The sequence below is a fragment of the Erpetoichthys calabaricus genome, chromosome 7 (genome assembly GCF_900747795.2).
Source record: "Erpetoichthys calabaricus chromosome 7, fErpCal1.3, whole genome shotgun sequence".
NCBI lineage: Eukaryota > Metazoa > Chordata > Cladistia > Polypteriformes > Polypteridae > Erpetoichthys > Erpetoichthys calabaricus.
In genome coordinates, this window is record NC_041400.2 from 19,103,519 (window position 1) to 19,122,335 (window position 18,817).

Genomic DNA, 18,817 nt, shown 5'->3' on the forward strand with positions numbered 1-18,817 from the left:
CAATTATGGAGAATCCACTGCATCCACTAAACAGGATCATCTCCAGACAGAGGAGCAGCTTCAGCGAGAGACTGCTGTCACTGTCCTGCTCCACTGACAGACTGAGGAGATCGTTCCTCCACCACACTATGCGACTCTTCAATTCCACCCGGGGGGTAAACGTTAACATTATTCAAAGTTATTGTCTGTCTGTATACCTGCATTGTTATCACTCTTTAATTTAATATTTTCTTTATTAGTATGCTGGTGCTGGAGTATGTGAATTTCCCCTTGGGATTAATAAATCTATCTATCTATCTATCAGGCTATGTAATGGTAGTACTGCGGGGAAGGAACTCCGTCCTGCAGTAAGTTCACTGAAAGACTGAAAACCTCCTTCCAGTAGCAGTGGGATTTATGGGTCGAGGACTAGAAGGGGTGGAGTCAGTTGCCCTCCCTGGGTGTCTTTTCTGTGCTGTGGAGGAAACAAGAGAGGACGAGGAGGTTAGTGTTAGTGCCCCCTCTTGACCCAGAGTGGTAGTGCATATCTCAGATGAACCCATACAGTGGGCCACAGACGTACAGACATGGCAAAAGCTACAGGTCCCATCCATCCATTGTCCAACCCCGGTATATCCTAACACAGGTTCACAGAGGTCTGCTGGAGCCAATCCCAGCCAACAAACCCCGGGCAGGGCACCAGCCCACCGCAGGGCACACACACACATCAAGCACACACTAGGGACAATTTAGAACCGCCAATGCACCTAACCTGCATGTCTTTGGACTGTGGGAGGAAACCGGAGCACCCGGAGGAAAACCACACAGACACGGGGAGAACATGCAAAATCCATGCAGGGAGGACCTGGGAAGCGAACCCAGGTCTCCTTATTGCAAAGCAGCAGCACTACCACTGTGCCACCCAGGTCCCAAAATAGATCAACCGATTAAAAGTCTTTGGGACATGCATATATTAAAAGAGGAGCTTCTTGTGTAAAAATTCTTTTTGAGAACAAAAAAAAGTATGACTGGTCGTTATGTCATTATTCCCTTGGTAAATTGCTGGCCATAAATGATACAGAATGTCTTAGTGAAACAGGCAGGCAGCACTTTTGCTAAATATTATATTCACCAAATATTACTTACAATTTAGATATACTGTAGGTTAAAATATTATAAATATTATCAATTTAAACAGAATGATTTTTCTGTAGTTATCTAGAATAAGGTGCCAAACCTCAATTGCAAAGCCACATATGCCTGCAATTAATTTCACAGAGTCTGCAAAAGCCAACAAAAATAGATTACTCATTGCTTGTGAATATTAAATTAATTACAAATATTGATGGATATAATATATAAAGAGAAGATAAGATTAGTCTTCCTAGGGTTTTTGAAAAATACATCCATCTATCCAATCCAGTGTAGAGTGGCTGGGTAGAATTTTAAGCAGAGGAGATTATCATTTGTCTCTGTGTGTTTTTAACTATTTGATGCTTGCATGAATCAATGGTGGGGATTCAGCCAAAAACCTTGAGATTTAAAGCCCAGTGCCACCCAGTGATTTAACTACAAAGCCACATATATCTGCAATGTATTTCACAAAGCTGGTAAAAATAAAGCAAATTAATATTTAATGATTTTGCTTGTAAAGAATATAAAATGAATTACATTTGGGGTGTAATTTGTAAATATATTCATTTTCATAAAATTTTATAAAAATTCATTTGCCGATTCATGTTCAAATTTGATCACTCCTGTTCAGAGTTCTGGGGGTCTAATGCTTCTGAGAAGAGGTGGGCACCAGTTGTACGTCAGTATTTTATTTCACCTATGTGCCATTAAGCAGATCAGTATTGTTAACGTTTTCACAGTGCTAAAGTGTACAGAAATTTGGGAGGATTTGTGAAAAAAAAATTACATAAAATTAAGTTGTTTAAGTAACTGTCATTAAATACTTTTTTCCTTTTTTAATTCAATCTGCTGTGCTTTGTTCTTGCACCCAATTCCACCCAGGATTGGCTCTGGACTCCTGAATTAGATTAAGCGTATCTGGGAATGTTGTGCTCTGTTATGCTTTTAATTATTCAGCATCCAAGCGCATTAAACAAAAAGATTTGTTAGTGCTACTCAAGATAAGTGCAGCAGTGCCCTCTAGTGGTGTTGTTAGATTTACAACAAAAAAATAAACTGAAGAGAAAGAAAGAAAGAAAGAAAGAAAGAAAGAAAGAAAGTTTTGAATTGAACTTTATTATTCAATAATCTACAAATCATTTACATTATCATAAGTAAAACAAACACAGTAAAAATCAACTCGCTCCAAAAATTAAACAATACCTAATTCATATTCCAAATAAGAAAAATCAATTCATTATCTGGGCGGCACGGTGGCGCAGTGGTAGCGCTGCTGCCTTGCAGTTACAAGACCTGATTTTCACTTCCCGGGTCCTCCCTGCAATGAGTTTGCATGTTCTCCCCGTGTCTGCGTGGATTTCCTCCGGATGCTCTTGTTTCCTCCCACAGTCCAAAGACTTGCAGGTTAGGTGCATTGGCGATCCTAAATTATACCTAGTGTGTGTGTGCACCCTGTGGTGGGCTGGCACCCTACCCGGGGTTTGTTTTCTGCCTTGCGCCCTGTGTTGGCTGGGATTTGCTCCAGCAGACCCCCGTGACCCTGTAGTTAGGATATAGCGGGTTGGATAATGGATGGATGGAATTCATTATCCTCAAGTTTACAAATTGCCTCCTGAACACACCATCTTTTCACAAAAGAATTTACATTTGTGGTCATTTTGTGGCATTTTTATTCTAAATACACTCTGGTTTTGAAATATCCTTATCATGTCACATTGCCTATTTGATTTTAGCTTTCTCTTTTCTTGACTTATAAACAGCCATCTTGGCCTGTCCAATGAGGAAATTCCCAATCAGACATTCATCCTGCTTATTCTTATTTCTGGTGACAGTTACTTAGAGAGTCAAAGCAGCTGTATGTAGTTACCATAAGTCCATGTGCTTAACATTCCAAAAAAAAGAATTAAAAAATAAACAAGTTAAATAATTACATTTCCTTTTCTAAGCCGCTTCATCCAGTCCTTGGTCTCATGGGGATAGCATAGGGTGCAAAGCAGGAACAAACCCTGGACAGGATGCCAGTCCATCTTAGAAAAGTTCAATAATGAGCACAGAAATTAGTTGCTGAGATAGCTATCGATGTGTTCAACAAAAACCTGCAGATTCAATAGTCTTGAATGTCCATGTATTCAAGAGTCCAATGTTAATTTATTTGTCCTAGAGCTGTCAAGACTGGTGACCTCTGGAGGCTCTGTACGCTCTTACTACCTGTCATGGCCTCACTTGGTAAAAGAACCTTTTCACATGACTTCTAGCTTGCTAAATGCACAGGATTAGAGAGAGTGGATACAAGTCATGAACAGTCATTACAGATAGAGAGTGTAACCACAAGGAGGTGCCAAAGAAACCACAGTAAAACACCACACGTTATTAAAATAAAATACAAGCTATTTATTCATAACAAGCACCTTTCCAATGATTACCTCTCCAGATGTAAGCCACAAAATACAATTAATTAACAATAAAACACAATTCTCCCTCCTTCTCTCATTCAGTGGAGTGTTGCCCACTGCCTCTCCCGACTCTGACTCCCCCATGTGTGGCAGCGAGCTCCCTTTTATGTCAGACCCGGTGGAATTTCCGGTGCCACGCCATATCCTTTGGGAAACACTTCTGGGCCATAAGAAAAGTAGGGAGGTCCCCCCACCGTCATCGCTCTCTATCGATACGCGTATCGATCCCTGCAGGTGTCCTGACTGGGTTACCATATGAGGACCACTGCCATCTAGCACATGGAGGATGGAATCACTTCCTAGTTCTGTCTTCCATTGGTCCATCCATTATTTTATAACAGCTGGGCACAAAGTTATTTTTTTTGTCCAGTCGGCCAATTCCTCTGTGGTTACACTTGAGCCTCCTGTCCAGGTAATAATCCATGCTCCTCTCTGGCCGGGATGCCTGTTTTTATCCAGCAACAGACAGAAGATTATTTATGTCATCTTCATATTTCCCATTTTCCATCTCTCTGTTACATTCATTTGACCACAGTTCTTGTTTTGCCTTTTAAGAATAGTTTTCTGCCTGTATAAAACTTTTCCATTTTTCTCTGTCAGATTTATGGTTCTTCCCCCTAACCCAGGGGTTGGCAACCCACGGCTCTGGAGCCTCATGCGGCTCTTCAGCCTCCTTGTAATGGCTCCTTTTGGCCTTGACAAAAAAAAAAAAAAAAAACATGAAAATGAATAACGGCAATTTCTTAATTTAATTTGTATATAATATATGTAATATATATAATGTTTATTTACTACTACTACTGTTATACACTTTAACATCTAATTTTTATTTATAATTTGTCAACTAAAATATGCGTCACATCTACGTCTATAGCCCTCGCCTTTACCTGCAGGTGGCTTCTGGAGTGTGCGACCCCTGCACTAACCATGAATAAATCCCAAAAATGAAAAATCCCAGAAGAGAACAGAGAGTTTAATTCTGCGTGGACAGAAGCATTTGCCTTCACCGCCAACGACGCTGGCTTACCGGTGTGCTTAATATGTGGCGATAAATTATCGAACAACAAAAAATGTAACTTTGAAAGACATTTTCGAAACAAGCACTCAGCATTCACTGAAAAATACCCAAGTGAAGATGAGCGAAAGAGAGCAATTTCGGAACTGCAACGGAAAGCTGAACAGAGCAAACATACTTTCAAAAAGTGGATCACTTCTCCACAATCAACTACAGCTGCTAGTTTTGTGGCAGCTCAAGAGATCGTAAGGAGGGGTAAGCCGTTCACAGACGGAGAATACATGAAAGAATCGTTCATAAAAATATCAGAGCATCTATTCTCTGACTTTAAATGTTTTGGTGTTTGAGCGCATGATGACAGTGTTTGCCAGAGATGTACAGAAAGGTACACTCTCTCACTTCCCCTCCCTGAGAGAGTTCAAAGCAGTGAACATTCACATAAATTGTGATTATTTCCACCGTACAATTATTGCAATGCAAGCTGCATTTAGAGAAAGATTCAGTGAGTTCAGAAAGAAAAAAAAACACTCTCTCCTTCCCTGGACATCGACCCATCCCTGCTGAACACATCCGCATTCACAGGAGTAAGTAAGCCCGATCTAGAAATTGAACTGGCCGCATAGCGGATAAAGATTTATGGGTGTCCAAGTTCAAATGCCTGACAGCGGATCTTGAAGAAGTCGCCCGTCAGAAGGCTACTCTCGCTAAAGAGCACAAATGGACTGATATTGAAAACCTCCCCAAACCCGACAAACTTGTTTTCAATACATGGAGTGCCATTCCCGAAACGTATATGAACATGAAAAAATATGCATTTGGAGTCCTGTCCATCTTTGGCTCAACATACTTATGTGAGCAAGTTTTCTCAAGAATGAACTTCATAAAGTCCAACTATCTCTCCCACCTCACACATGAGCCTGCAGTCCTGTGTGAAGGTCAAAGTCACATCGTATAGCACCGACATAGAACAACAACAACATTTATTTATATAGCACATTTTCATACAAAAAGTAGCTCAAAGTGCTAGAGATGATCTGCAGCGAACTTCAGAAACAGAAGTCACATTAAACAGGTGAGAACAATAGCATTTAATAGGCTAATATTTAAAAAAAAAAAAAAAAAACACATTTATTTCAGACCCGGAGCTGATGTCGGTTTTTTTGTATGTTCAGGTGCTTCAGTTGATTGCTGGCTGAGAGGGAAACCTGAAGAGGATGAGAGCACACTGAAATGGAATTTTATGTTTACTTTTTTAAAGCTGCTAAGCTACAGCTAAATGTTTTATTTATATTAAAGTGGGCTAGTTTTTATTTTAATTTTACACAGGTATAGGAAGGACTCAAATAGGCCTGCAGAGTTCAGTTAAATTTATTTCAAAGTAGGCCTACACATGCACACTGCACTTCTGTTTGTTGTATTCCGTGGTTGTAACATGTAAAATCTAAAAAAAGATTAAAACTTTTAAAAGTTTATAAGCTGTGTTATGTTTTGCGGATCCAGACTATTTTTCTTTGGAGGAAGAGGGAGCAAAATGGCTCTTTTGATAGTGAAGGTTGCAGACCCCTGCCCTAACCTTTCAAAGACATACTTGGTAGGATAATTTGCACCACTAAACTGGTCCTTTATAACCGAGTGTCAGTGTGCTTATCATTGGGTTGCCATTCTACATGGTTTTGGTTCTTGCCCTCTGTTGCCATGATAGGCACTGCTCCCAACAACCCTGAACTGGATAAGGAATTAAAATGGCATGGTTTAAGGAACTTCTTCAGCCTGCTGGTTGAATTTTGCGGATGTCTTGTTATATGGTTGCAAGACATGGACACTATCCAGTGACCTGAGACGAAGACTGGACTCCTTTGGTACTGTGTCTCTCCGGAAAATCCTTGGGTACTGTTTGGTTTGACTTTGTATCGAATGAGCATTTGCTCATGGAGTCCCAAATGAGGCACATTACCTGAATTGCGAGGGAGCGTCAGTTACAGCACTACTGCCATGTGGCGCGTTTCCCCGAAGGTGATCCGGCTCTTAAGATCTTCATTGTTGGGGACCTGAGTGGCTGGACAAGGCCAAGGGGTCACCCACGTAACACCTGGCTGCGGCAGATAGATGGTTATTTTCGTAGGGTGGGACTGGACTGCGTCTCTGCCTGGGGGGTTGCAAACCGGGATCCCGAGTTGTTTCGTCGTGTGGTGGGTGTGGCAACGCACTGTACCAGTGCATGCTCCCCAACTTGACTTGACCTGATACCACACTAGGCGGAAAAGAGCAGGTAATCAGTCAAACACTTACAGATGGACCAGAACAGAATTTCCTATTGTTTTTGTTGAAACATGTTGTTTTTTTCATACAAGATATTTGTATATTTACTCTACATTTACTTAATTAATATTTTTTTCTCAATTGGATACTAATAAAATTAGTGACATTTTAAGATATTTTTTAAATGCCAGTCCATCACAATTATGAACGACTTCCGTTTCCTTATTAGGCCCAAAATGCATCCTCTAAATAGAACTGCTCATTCACGTGTACAGAATTCTTTTTTCCCCTGCAAGCGTATTGCTTTCACTTTGCAGGACATTAAGGACACAGCCAGCTTTGTCATTTTATCACAGCACTGGTGGGCCAAAATAGAAAAAAAAAAAACTGACCACAAAATCAATCTGAAACCCAATTGAAGAGATTCATTCTCTTCTCAAATATAGAGTGGCTTGTACATAAACTTGAAGATATTAAGCTCAATTCAATCTAATCTACTTTTAGAAAATACTGTTGCTGTGAAAGTCACCCAGTTCCATTTGTATAGATTCTGAAAGAGCGGATTTGGCAGATTGTATCAGTAATTGAAATAGCTGCTGTCATCTCTGAATCCCTACAGAATGCGGTGGGAGATTGAAAGCCGAGACAAAACAGAAAGACCTCTACTCACATGCCCAGTTTGGAGATAATAACTACCCCGGGCAAATGGACTGCGAGTGGATGATAACAGCAGAAAAGGGCTACGGAATCGAACTGACCTTCCAGACATTTGAGGTTGAAGAGGAGGCCGACTGTGGTTATGACTACATCGAACTGTTTAATGGGTATGACAGCACAGCTCAGAGGTTTGGACGTTTTTGTGGATCAGGGGTAAGTGCTCGCTTAATTCAAGCTGTCATTGTAATTAAAATGATGATATTTCACTTGAGAATATATTATCAATGAAAGTAAAACGGACTCTATTGCATCAATTTATCCTTGAAAATTTTAATATACTTGTCCTGCCTTTGAAATTCCTAAAATTGCTTAAACAGCAATACATTGGATTCAGAAGTTTCCCTCAGTTTCTACACACTTTATTGTGTTGTAGATTTACATTTTTTTATTATTATCCATTGTGGACATGTTGGACCCGGACACCGACAGGCCGACACAGAGAGTCTTCAACGACACACGTTTATTACAACCCGCACCTCCCAAGACAATATACAGTGCACAATCACCTAGACACAGTCTCTTAGGAGTCCTGTCTGGTTCTTCGGCCGCCTCCAACTCCTCATTGACAAGCTCCGTCCTTCTCCCACCCAACTCCGGCTGCCTGATTGGAGTGAGGGCGGCCCCTTTTATTCAGTCCCTGGATGTGTTGCAGGTGGCCCCTGATTAACATCCGGCAGCACTTCCGGGTGTGTCGGAAGTGCTGCAAGGGAATTCAGTCCTCCTTCCGGCAGCACTCCCAAGTGTGTCGGAAGTGCTGCATATTCAAGTCCAGGGGCTATCCAGGTGCCCCCTGGTGGTGGTCACGGTGGAGCATAAGATTGGATCCCCCATCTCAGTGGCCCACGTAGAACCCAGGGGCGCTGCCCCCTTGTGATCCAGGGAAAACACTGCCATCCTTCTGGTATTTCTGTACGTCCGGCATCCCTGTGGGGCAAGGTCCCTGGACATCTGTCACACCATCCATCCATTACCAACCCGCTATATCATAACTACAGGGTCACAGGAGCCTATTGGAGCCAATCCCAGCCAACACAGGGCGCTAGGCAGGAAACAAACCCCGGGCTGGGCGCCAGCCCACCGCAGTTTTTTATTATTATTTTTTATTGAATTTATTAAAAGAAAGTAACATTCCATACAAACAAGTCAAACATGACAAAACTAAATTCAATTCAACCCCCAACCAAGAGGAAGAGAGTAAGGCCAGCAGCCAGAGTAAAGCTTTAAGAGTAGAAAAGACTCAAAAGAATCCTTTTCCCCAATATAAAAGCTAATTCTAAAATGTTATTGATTAGATCCTGCCAAGTTTTTAAAAAGTTTTGAACGGATCCTCTAAGTAAGACTCTGATTTTTTCCAATATCATATAGTATTTAACATTGGTTACCCACTGACTTAAAAGAGGTGGGCTAGGATTCTTCCAGTTGAGATAGATAGATAGATAGATAGATAGATAGATAGATAGATAGATAGATAGATAGATAGATAGATAGATAGATAGATAGATAGATAGATAGATAGATAGATAGATAGATAGATAGATAGATACTTTATTAATCCCAAAGATAAGTCTACATGCTGTGGCGTACGGCCTGGGCCCTTACCTGGTTTCTGCTATATGCCTGACATGCCTTCAAGACCACATCATCACAAGATCTTATGTTGTAAAACTGGATTATGTGTTGAAGAAAAGCTGCTGAGTGAGGTCCCCCATTAAGGGCATTATAAGAAGGCAGGCAAGCCTAATACACAAAGTCTAAGTTTACCTACATCATCAAGTTTATCATCACTGAAAGTTAAACAAATTGATCACAACAGCTTTCACAGGATGTTTAGCAACTGGTACAACATGCTGGTATGTGCATTACTGCTGCTTACAAGTCTGTAGTTGGCAACTTCAAGAACTGTTGAGGTGTGGCTTTCAAACATATATATATATAGTTGTGGCCGGCCTGGATGCCTCCACGCTGGAAGGACTGAGGGAGGAAGCATATCCAGAGCATTACCACCCCTGGAATGCTAGATGGCAGCCCCCCTGGGTTGCAGTGGTGCCTCGGACTCCCGCAGGGCTAATTGGAGTTGGATACATCCCTGTTGGGATCTGCGGGCACCTCCAGGAGGTGCTGCAGTACATGCTGAGCTCTGGAGTGTAGTTCTTCCACCACACCTGGAAGTGCTGCCAGAAATACGTCAATGAGCCCCTGGAGCACTTCCGGGCACTGTATAAAAGGAGCCAACAGACATTACTCGGGGAGCCAGAGTCGGGAGGAGGTGGACAAAGCATGCCCGGAGGAGTGAAGGAAAGAAAAGAAAGAGAAAAACAGAGAGAAAAAGAGAGTATTGTGTTATGCTGTGGTTGTGAACTGTGCTGTGCTTGTGGGAAACGGGGAAGGCATATCCCACCAGGAAATTAGAAGAAAAAATAAAAGCGTGTGCTTATACTTGTGTCTGTGTTGGGTTTGGGTGACGGTGTGCCCACCTGGTGGTCCACAATGCTACAGTGAAGCAGTTGCAGATTTACTTATAAATGAATAAATTTGCTATTTTTGCCCATCAATTTACACTCAATAACCCATAATGACAAAGTGTAAACACGTCTTCAGATAGGTTTGCAAATTTTTTAAGAATGAAAAACTGAAATCTCTCGTTCCCATAAGTATTCAAAGTATTCAAGTATTCTTGTAGCATTTCTAAACTAAGCTCAGGTGCATCCTGTTGGCTTTCACCCTACTTGAGATGTTTCTAGAACTTCATTGGAGTCCAGCTGTGGCAAACTGAATTCATTGGACATCATTTAGAATGGCACACGTGTACCTGCGTATAGAAGGTCTGTCACTTCACACTGCAGGTCAGGAAAAAAGACCAAGTCATGAAGTCCAAGGAACTCTCTGTAGTCCTCTGGGATAAAATCGTGGTGAAGCCTAGATCAGGACAAGGGGATAAAACCATTTCTAAAGCTTTGAGTATTCCCAGGAGCACAGTGGTCTCAAGAATTGTGAAATGGAAGAAGTTTGGAAACACCAGGACTCTTTCTAGAGTTGGCTCTTCGGACAAACCGAGTAATCAAGAAAGAAGGGCTTTGGTCAGAGAGGTGGTTAAGAACCCAACAGTCATCTAACAGAGCTTCATAAGTCCTGTTCTGAGATGGGAGAACCTTCTGAAAGAATGACCATCTCAGCAGCACTCCATCAATCAGGCATTTATAGTAATGTGGCTACACAGAAACCATTCTTGAGGAAAAGGCATATCACAGCCTGTTTGAGAGTGTGAAGAAAAATATTGTGTGGTCTGATGAGACAGAAATTGAAGTCTTTATACAGAACTCCAAGGACTATGTCTGGCAAAGACCAGGCACTGTTTATCACCTGCCTAATACCTTCATTACAGGGAATCATGGTAGTGGCAGCATCATGCTATGGGAGTGCTTCTCAGCCACTGGGACAGGGAGGCAGGTCAGAATTAAGGGAAGGATGAAAGCAGCCAAATACAGTGAGATGCTTGGAGAAAACTTGCCCAAGAGCGCACCTGACCTCAGTATGGTGCAACTGTTCATCTTTCAGCACGGCAAGACAACGCTAGAGTGGCTTTAGGACAAATCTCTGACTGCCCTCGAGTGGCCCAGCTAAAGCCCAGACTTAAATTCCATAGAATGTCGATGAAGAGTTCTGATGGCAGTTACACACGTTTTCTATTTAATCTAACGGAGACTGAGAGGATCTGCCAGGAAAAATGAGATAAACTACCCACATCCAGGTGTGCAAAACATGTAGGGACTTACCCAAGAATATTCAAAGCTGGGCTTCTACAAACTACTGAATTAAAGGTCTGAACATTTACATGAATGAAAGATTTCAGTTTATGATTTTTAATAAATGTGTAAGCCTTTTATAAAACATGATTTCACTTTATTATTATGGGTTATTGGGTGTGGATTGATGGGCATATATGGCAAATGTACAGTGGTACCTCGGTATACATCCTTAATTTGTTCCAGATCCTTGGCCTTATACCAAACAGGACGTATACCAAACTAATTTTTCCCATAAGAAATAAAGGGAAAATGATTAATCTGTTTCCATGAAAAAAAATCCTATTGTTATTGGCATATTATACATTAATGGGGTTGTATAAAATAATTTAAACACTGCTTAATACTAAAATACATAAATACAAAAGCAATTAGATGAAATAAATTAAAATTTAACCTTACTTTACTTTTTAATAACGTCTTTGTTTTTCACAGTCGTAGATACCATCGTTCTCAGCATGCCACCTTCATACTTTCCAACAATTCAAATTTACGCTAAAAACACAAAATCACATGGAAATTCACAGAGAGTTATAGCGCGGGTTGTTCACTGAATGTTAGCAACTGGTGTACTGACGCTTGTGGGAAGTTGTGGCTTTGTCTTGAGAGAGGTAGACAAGGGTAGCACGCGGTATTCTAGCACGCGAGTCGTATTCCAAACAAAGGTCGTATACCAAGTAAAATGTTTTGCGTCCAAACAGGACGTATACCAAGTTGGACTTATTCTAAAGCAGACGTATACCGAGGTACTACTGTATCTATTTAAAATTAAATCTACAACACAATAAAGCATGCAGAAAGTGAGGGGTCTTTGACTTTGACTTTGTAAATCCACTGTATATTGTATATTTTTGACAAATCAAGAGCAAAATTTAAATTTCCTTATATTTCTGGGTGCATATTGCACCCAGCCCAGCTTGTGATACTTGATGATTTTAAGGATTTAATTGCAATAAATCAATTACAATGTGACATACAGTCTTATGTCTTCCGATCTGATCAGATACCCTCTATCCATCAGCACAGTGGATAAGGTGAAGACTTAAAATGAAGTTTCCATTCAAAACAACTTAAATGTCCAAACATTTAGCAATTATTCAGCGTACTCATCCAATTGAAGGCAATGTTATTAAATGTCTGTTAGATTCTAACACAGTGGTGGGTAAAGTCAGTCCTGGAGGGCCACAGGTTCTGCAGGTTTTTGCTCCAACCCAGTTAATTAATTAGAAAACAATCCTTGTTAATAATTTAATTTCATGGCTTGTTCGTGCTCTAACTCTGCCATGTCAGGTCATTCTCATATTCTAGATTTTTTTTCCTTTCTAAGGATATCATCCAAATGATTTGAAGTCCAAAACGAATGAGTAATTCTCAGTCCTTCACTTTTTTCTCTTCACTTTCCTCCCAAGTATTTAATTAAACCAACTAGTGCATGATAAATACACACAGGTGTAAATGGAAATAAGCTAAATGGAGAACTGCTGGTTTCTTTTGTCATTTGCATCTTATTGCTAATACGGAGCAATTAAAAAACTGAGAATACAGCTGTTTTAAGACTAAATAAGCAATAAGGGTTCAAAATCTTAACGAGCGAGACAACTAAAGTGAAGCAGAAGTGTCACTTGAGCAATAAGTGCTCAATTAATTATTAAGTAATTGGGTTGGAACAAAAACCTGCAGCCATTGTGGCCCTCCAAGAACAACTTTGCCCACCCCTGTTCTAAAATCTGAACCATTTAGACCTGTCAACTTGATGTGAAACATGTTTGAGGAAATGTTTTCTACATTATCGTGTTGAAGGATACTATGGTTAGTGCTGGTGACTCGCACCTTTAGGAGATTGTGTCAGATTCTCAGCTGGGTGTCTCTACGGATTATGCATGTTTTCTCTGTTTTTAATTTAGAATTACTGAATAATTTTATATGGAGGAAAACTGCAGGGGTACAACACAATGTTGGTTGCTGTTGAGAAACCTTAATTGTTGTACCCAATTTGATAAAAAAATGGTGAATCAGGCACATCATTATCCCATTTCACAGATACTCATAAAAACAAATCGGGAGTGGTCTTCCCTCGACTTTCTCGTATACTCAGATATGGGAATGGATATTTGAATAGTAAACTGCAAAACAATGATTATACGTTTATATTATGTACATTAAAGAACCATCAACAACAAATCAAATCAAATTAATAATATATTGAACAACTATTATAAAAGTAAAGTTGAATAAATTGAACTCTGCAGCTGCATGAATAAGAAAGCACCACTTCCGGTTAGCGAATATAGCTCAAAAGTTGATAGAAATCTAAAATGGTATTTTTGGAATCAGGGAGGTCTAAAATGTCGAGATTCATCAAAATCTCAAAATTGAATTTTTGGAGGATTACAATACTTTCCCAATACTTCGTATACGAGAAAGTCAGGGAGGTCTAAAACATCAGGATTCAAAACCTCGACATTGAATCTTTGTACGATTACATTACTTTCTCTATACTTCGTATACGAGAAAGTAAAAAAAGAAAAGCAACTTTAATGTGTGTATTCTGAATTTCTGCTTCTTGACATTACCTTTGATTTTCTTCACTATGAATTCTTGATCAACAATTTGGCTTAGTTGAACTGCTTTTCTTGTTTCAGTTCTCAGCTTGTCTTACGTTTCCACTTCCACTCATTCCTTTATGCCTTGGTAGCCATTTCTGTAAAGCTCATACTAATGTGGCCCAAAAGCTAAAATGTCAATCTTTTGACTGTAAAGCTACAGGCTCATTCTTCAGAACAAATCCCTTACTGTAGTGAACAGAAGGAGTTGCTTGTTTTTCGAACTCAGAAATACCAGAATTGCTGTAATCAATGTGATGATATAAAAAACAGTGAATCAGACACCTCATTATTCTATTTTACAGATTCTCAAATCAAAAAGCAATCTTCATGAGCGCATTTTCAATTTCTGGTTCTTGACTTTTGCTTAAAATTTTCTTTGCTACAGTTTCTTAATTAACATTTTGGCTTAGTCGTAAAATAGGACTGCTTTTTTGAAATGATTCTCTGCTTCTCTTACATTTCCTCTTTGCCCTTCCATAAGGCTTACATACTTTTGTCTTTTGAGTGTGACCTAAGGGCTAAGATGTCAATCAATTGACTGTAAATTTGCAGGTTCATCCTTCAGTACAAATGTCTTACTGTGGTGAACAAGAAGTAGTTGCTTGTTCTTAAAACTCAGAAATACTTTAATTGCTGTAATCAATGGGAAGATATAAAAAATAAAATAAAAAAATTTCTTTACTACGATTTCTTAATTAACAATTTGACTTACTTGTAAGATAGGACTGCTTTTCTGGTTTCAATACTCAGCTTGTCTTACGTTTCCACTTCCATTTACTCCTTTATACCTCAGTAGCCATTTCTGTAAAGCTCATACTAATGTGGCCCAAGAGCTAAAATGTCAATCTTTTGACTGTAAAGTTGCAGGCTCATCCTTCAGAACAAATGTCTTACTGTGGTGAACATGAGTTGCTTGTTCTTCAAACTCGGAAATTCCTGAATTGCATTAATCAATGTGATGATATAAAAAACAATGAATCAGACATATCTTTATTCCAATTTCCTGATACTCAAATCAAAAAAACAACCATCATGAGTGTTTACTGCATTCCTGGTTCTTGACTTTTGTTTAAAATTTTCTTTAATACGATTTCTTATTTAATGATTTGGCTTAGTCAAAACATAGGACTGCTTTTCTGGTTTCAATTCTCTGCTCGTCATACGTTTCCTCTTGGCCTTTCTGTAAGGCTTAACATACTTTTGTCTTTTGAGTGTGACCCAAGGGCTAAGGACTCATTTATACTTCATGCTCAGAACGCGTACGCGCCCGCATCATGGCTGCCACGCGTTCTGAGTGTTCATTTGATGCGTCCTCTGAGCAAGTCCTCAGAAATTAATGCGACGTGTGCGCGAGTTGCAGTACCAGCAAAAAGTCAGGGAGGCACAGTGTGCTAAAAGTTGGAATGTGATGTCAGAGTCTCTGTTTACTATCTACATGTGACAGAAAGCCGCTTTGCGGATCCTACGAGATCGGTGTGCGCGCTTCGATATTTGATAAATGGTTCGATGTGGTGAAGCAAAATGCCGACATACAGATTTATTCGTGGTGCTTTTATATTCAAGTGTCGCATATTCCCGATCGTAACGACACGATACGTTTTAAAAGTCTCACATACCGTCTTCTGTGCCGTCTTTTTTTCTAGGACTTTCTCTGTTCCTGACAGCAGCGGATCGCCAGCAATAGATCGCCACACTGAGCACATTAAATGTATATTATTCCAACTCTCTGCACATTTAGAATCCTTAGATTTATACTTGATATCACTTTCATGATGAAAAGCATTAAAGTATGTATATTACATTTTATAGATAAATCGGTAATTTCGTTTAAATAATGAATACTGTTAATAATTACACACATGGGGGTGAAACAGTGGTGGAGCATTAGTGCTGCTGTCTTGCAGGGAGTCACGTCGCTGATATTCCCTGCCTGTAGTTTGCATGTTTTCTTGCTGGGTTTCCTCAGCGTGCTCCAGTTTCCTTCCAAAGATATGAAGATTTGGGGATTTGATGCCGCTAAAATGATGCGAGTGTATGTGTGTGCTTGTATTCACCTTGCGATGAGCTGAGGCCTCGTCCAGGGATTATTTCTCACTCGTGCCCAATGCTTGCTGGAATGGACACATCCCTGGATTTAATCAATAAACATCCTTTTCAGAGATATTGCGGTATGGTGTCATCAGAATTTAATGGGTGTTCCATGCAATTCACAACACAGCGAAGCCGAACATGTTCTCACCATGATAATATCTCGCACTGCCACCTGGTCGATTCCTCCAGATGTAGGCAAAGTACGCACGCAAGTATAAACACTACAACGCTTGCGTAGCAGGAGCGTCCGCCGCAGCATGCGTCGCGTCGCATGAAATATAAACCCAGCCTTAGATGTCAATCAGTTGACTGTAAAGTTGCAGGCTCATCCTTTAGCACAAATGTCTTACGGTGGTGGACAAAACGAGTTGCTTATTCTTAAAACTTTGTTGTTTCTGATCTTGACGAGAGCTTAACAGTCACTTCATATGCGAGGTCTCTGTTTTATCTTGTAGTCAAGCTATGAAGAGATCTGGTTAATTTATAAACATAAATATCTACCAAAGTCAGCTTTCATTTTCTGTTTGTGGTTCGCATGGGGTGGTGGACATCTTTTCAACAAATGACCCAAACTCATTTTCAACTAGAAACAAAGCAATACAGGTTATTTATACCATAAACATAACAGAGGATGAATGATAGCCATGATAGGATTTAAAACAGGTCTCCTAACTTTGTGAAGCAGAAGCATGAAACACTACAAACTTCATCAATGTGAGTGGAGTTTTTAAAACATTCATAATACATACCACGAGAGAAGCACATTTTTAATACATGTTAAGAGAGAATACATCAGTCACTATAGTAGAAAAGGAACTGAGTGATAATGTGAAGCTTATACTCTTATGTTTTACATCTAGATATGGTACCCTATAAGGAATGGTCTGGCTCAATAATTTTCTAAAAGAATAAAAGTGATTAAATACGAATATTATTAAAAAATAATTTTTCCCTATTTTTTGCAGCCACCAGAAGAAATCTACTCATCAGGAGATACGTTGCTGCTACACTTCCACACGGACGACACCATCAATAAAAAAGGATTTCATATACGATACACGAGTACCAAGTTTCAAGACACCCTTCTTGCCCAAAAATAACCAAGGAACCTCATTAGTCCAAAACTTTTTTTTCTTTTAACAAAAAACAAACAAACAAAAAAAAAAAAAAACAGAAACCAAATGTTTTTTTCTACTGGTGGGGGAAAAAAAGCAGGCAAAAATGTAGTGTGTGCAGAATTAAATCTTTGAAATCTCACAGAACACACAATGCCTAAAGCATTGCCTGCCTCCCTGCCTGCCTGCCTGCCTGCCTTGAAGGCCGTCTAGGGAGATTATGAAAGCTTCTGGCACGTCAAGGCTGGAACTAACTGAGGACGCCTATTTATTTCAGAGGGGAGGAGGCCATTCATGAGGACACTGTCGAGTGGCCTAATGTCATGCCGATGTGAAAGAGCTCTCTCTGGGAAATTGAAAAAAAAAAACGTTTCAATTCAAAAAATGACGCTCAGTGTTGATAAATAAAAGAAAATAACATCAACATTGGAAGTGTTCAAGTGGTTTGGTTAATGTATAACAATATATTTATGGTGACTGAAACAATACATTTAAATATTTTAAAATAAACCTCTGAGGACTTTATTTTTTTACTGTATTTGTAATATTTCTTTATTCCTCACATATAAATATATACTTGCTTTGAGATTTGTTTTTTTTATGTTGGCATGCATGCTGTAATCCACTGTCTACTATTTTTGCGTAGCACAACGACGGAAGTCTTCTAGCTTAACAGAAAAAAAGCAATGAATAGCTGAAACATGACTCAGCTGGTCTGATAAACCTGCCTGTCATATCTTTAATAGTTATGATACGTTAAAAATAAAAATTATGAATGGCAATTAAGTTAAATCAAACAATGTGGGGTTTCTCAAGCAGCTGATTGTCTACAAGGATTCAACCTGAGAGCTCCAACCTCAGCTCCTTAAAAATAATAGGAACACATATCCATTGGTTCAAGGAACTTCTTTGATGTCCTCTTCACAATCATAATACTCCAAGAAAAGTCGAAAAGTTCGGCTATACGAAAAATATATAGCTTCTAAACTCACCAAAGAGTGGATGTCTACAGAAATCAAGATTACATTAAGTGGCACTAAGACCAGATAGATGTTCCGAAAAAAATGAACTGGATTTGCTTATACGGTTACAGTAATTAAGAAAATACCATGATGTGATTAAGCGGTGTTACACTGGATTGGAGCACCTTGTGACCAGTCACCTGTTATGTTCTTAGTATTATCGACGTAGATGAGTCCCATATGAATGGGAGTGGAGATTACCAACTAAATCTGCTAGCACATCCAATGGGTTTATTTATCAGTGATTTAATAGCTGACAACAAAACTCAAGCACATCGAAATCATGAGATCTGATTAGCTGGATGTGGCAACACTAAACCCTTCATTCATTCGATATAGAAGTGTAAGTAAATATTATTTAATAAATGACAGCATCTAAATTTAAATTTTTAATAGTTTGTCATACTTTTCAGATTGTTAATGATAATTTAAAACAAATGTTCTCTTATTACCTGTTTTTGTGTTACTATACACTCTGTTAGTGTGCATTACCACATTTTTATTCTCTCTCTTGAAATATTTTAGAAGTTCTTTACAGATTTGAGGGTGCTGAATACAAATCTGACAACAGAATTGCTCAATCGCAATCTGAAATCTCACAGAACACACAATGTCTATCATAT

The 18,817-nt window shown here is 39.4% G+C and overlaps 1 protein-coding gene across 4 annotated transcripts in view; it reads left to right on the forward strand.

Moving 5' to 3' along the window:
* tll1 (tolloid-like 1) overlaps window positions 1-17,697 on the forward strand; it is a 351,180-nt gene extending 333,483 nt beyond the window's left edge. For all 4 annotated transcript variants that reach the window (XM_051929770.1, XM_051929768.1, XM_028804997.2 and 1 more), the window contains 2 exons: window positions 7,460-7,710; window positions 17,023-17,697. In XM_051929770.1, coding sequence (XP_051785730.1) covers window positions 7,460-7,710; window positions 17,023-17,157 — 386 coding nt within the window. In that variant the 3' untranslated portion in view covers window positions 17,158-17,697. The remainder of the gene's footprint in view (window positions 1-7,459; window positions 7,711-17,022) is intronic.
* Window positions 17,698-18,817: the final 1,120 nt, after the last annotated feature.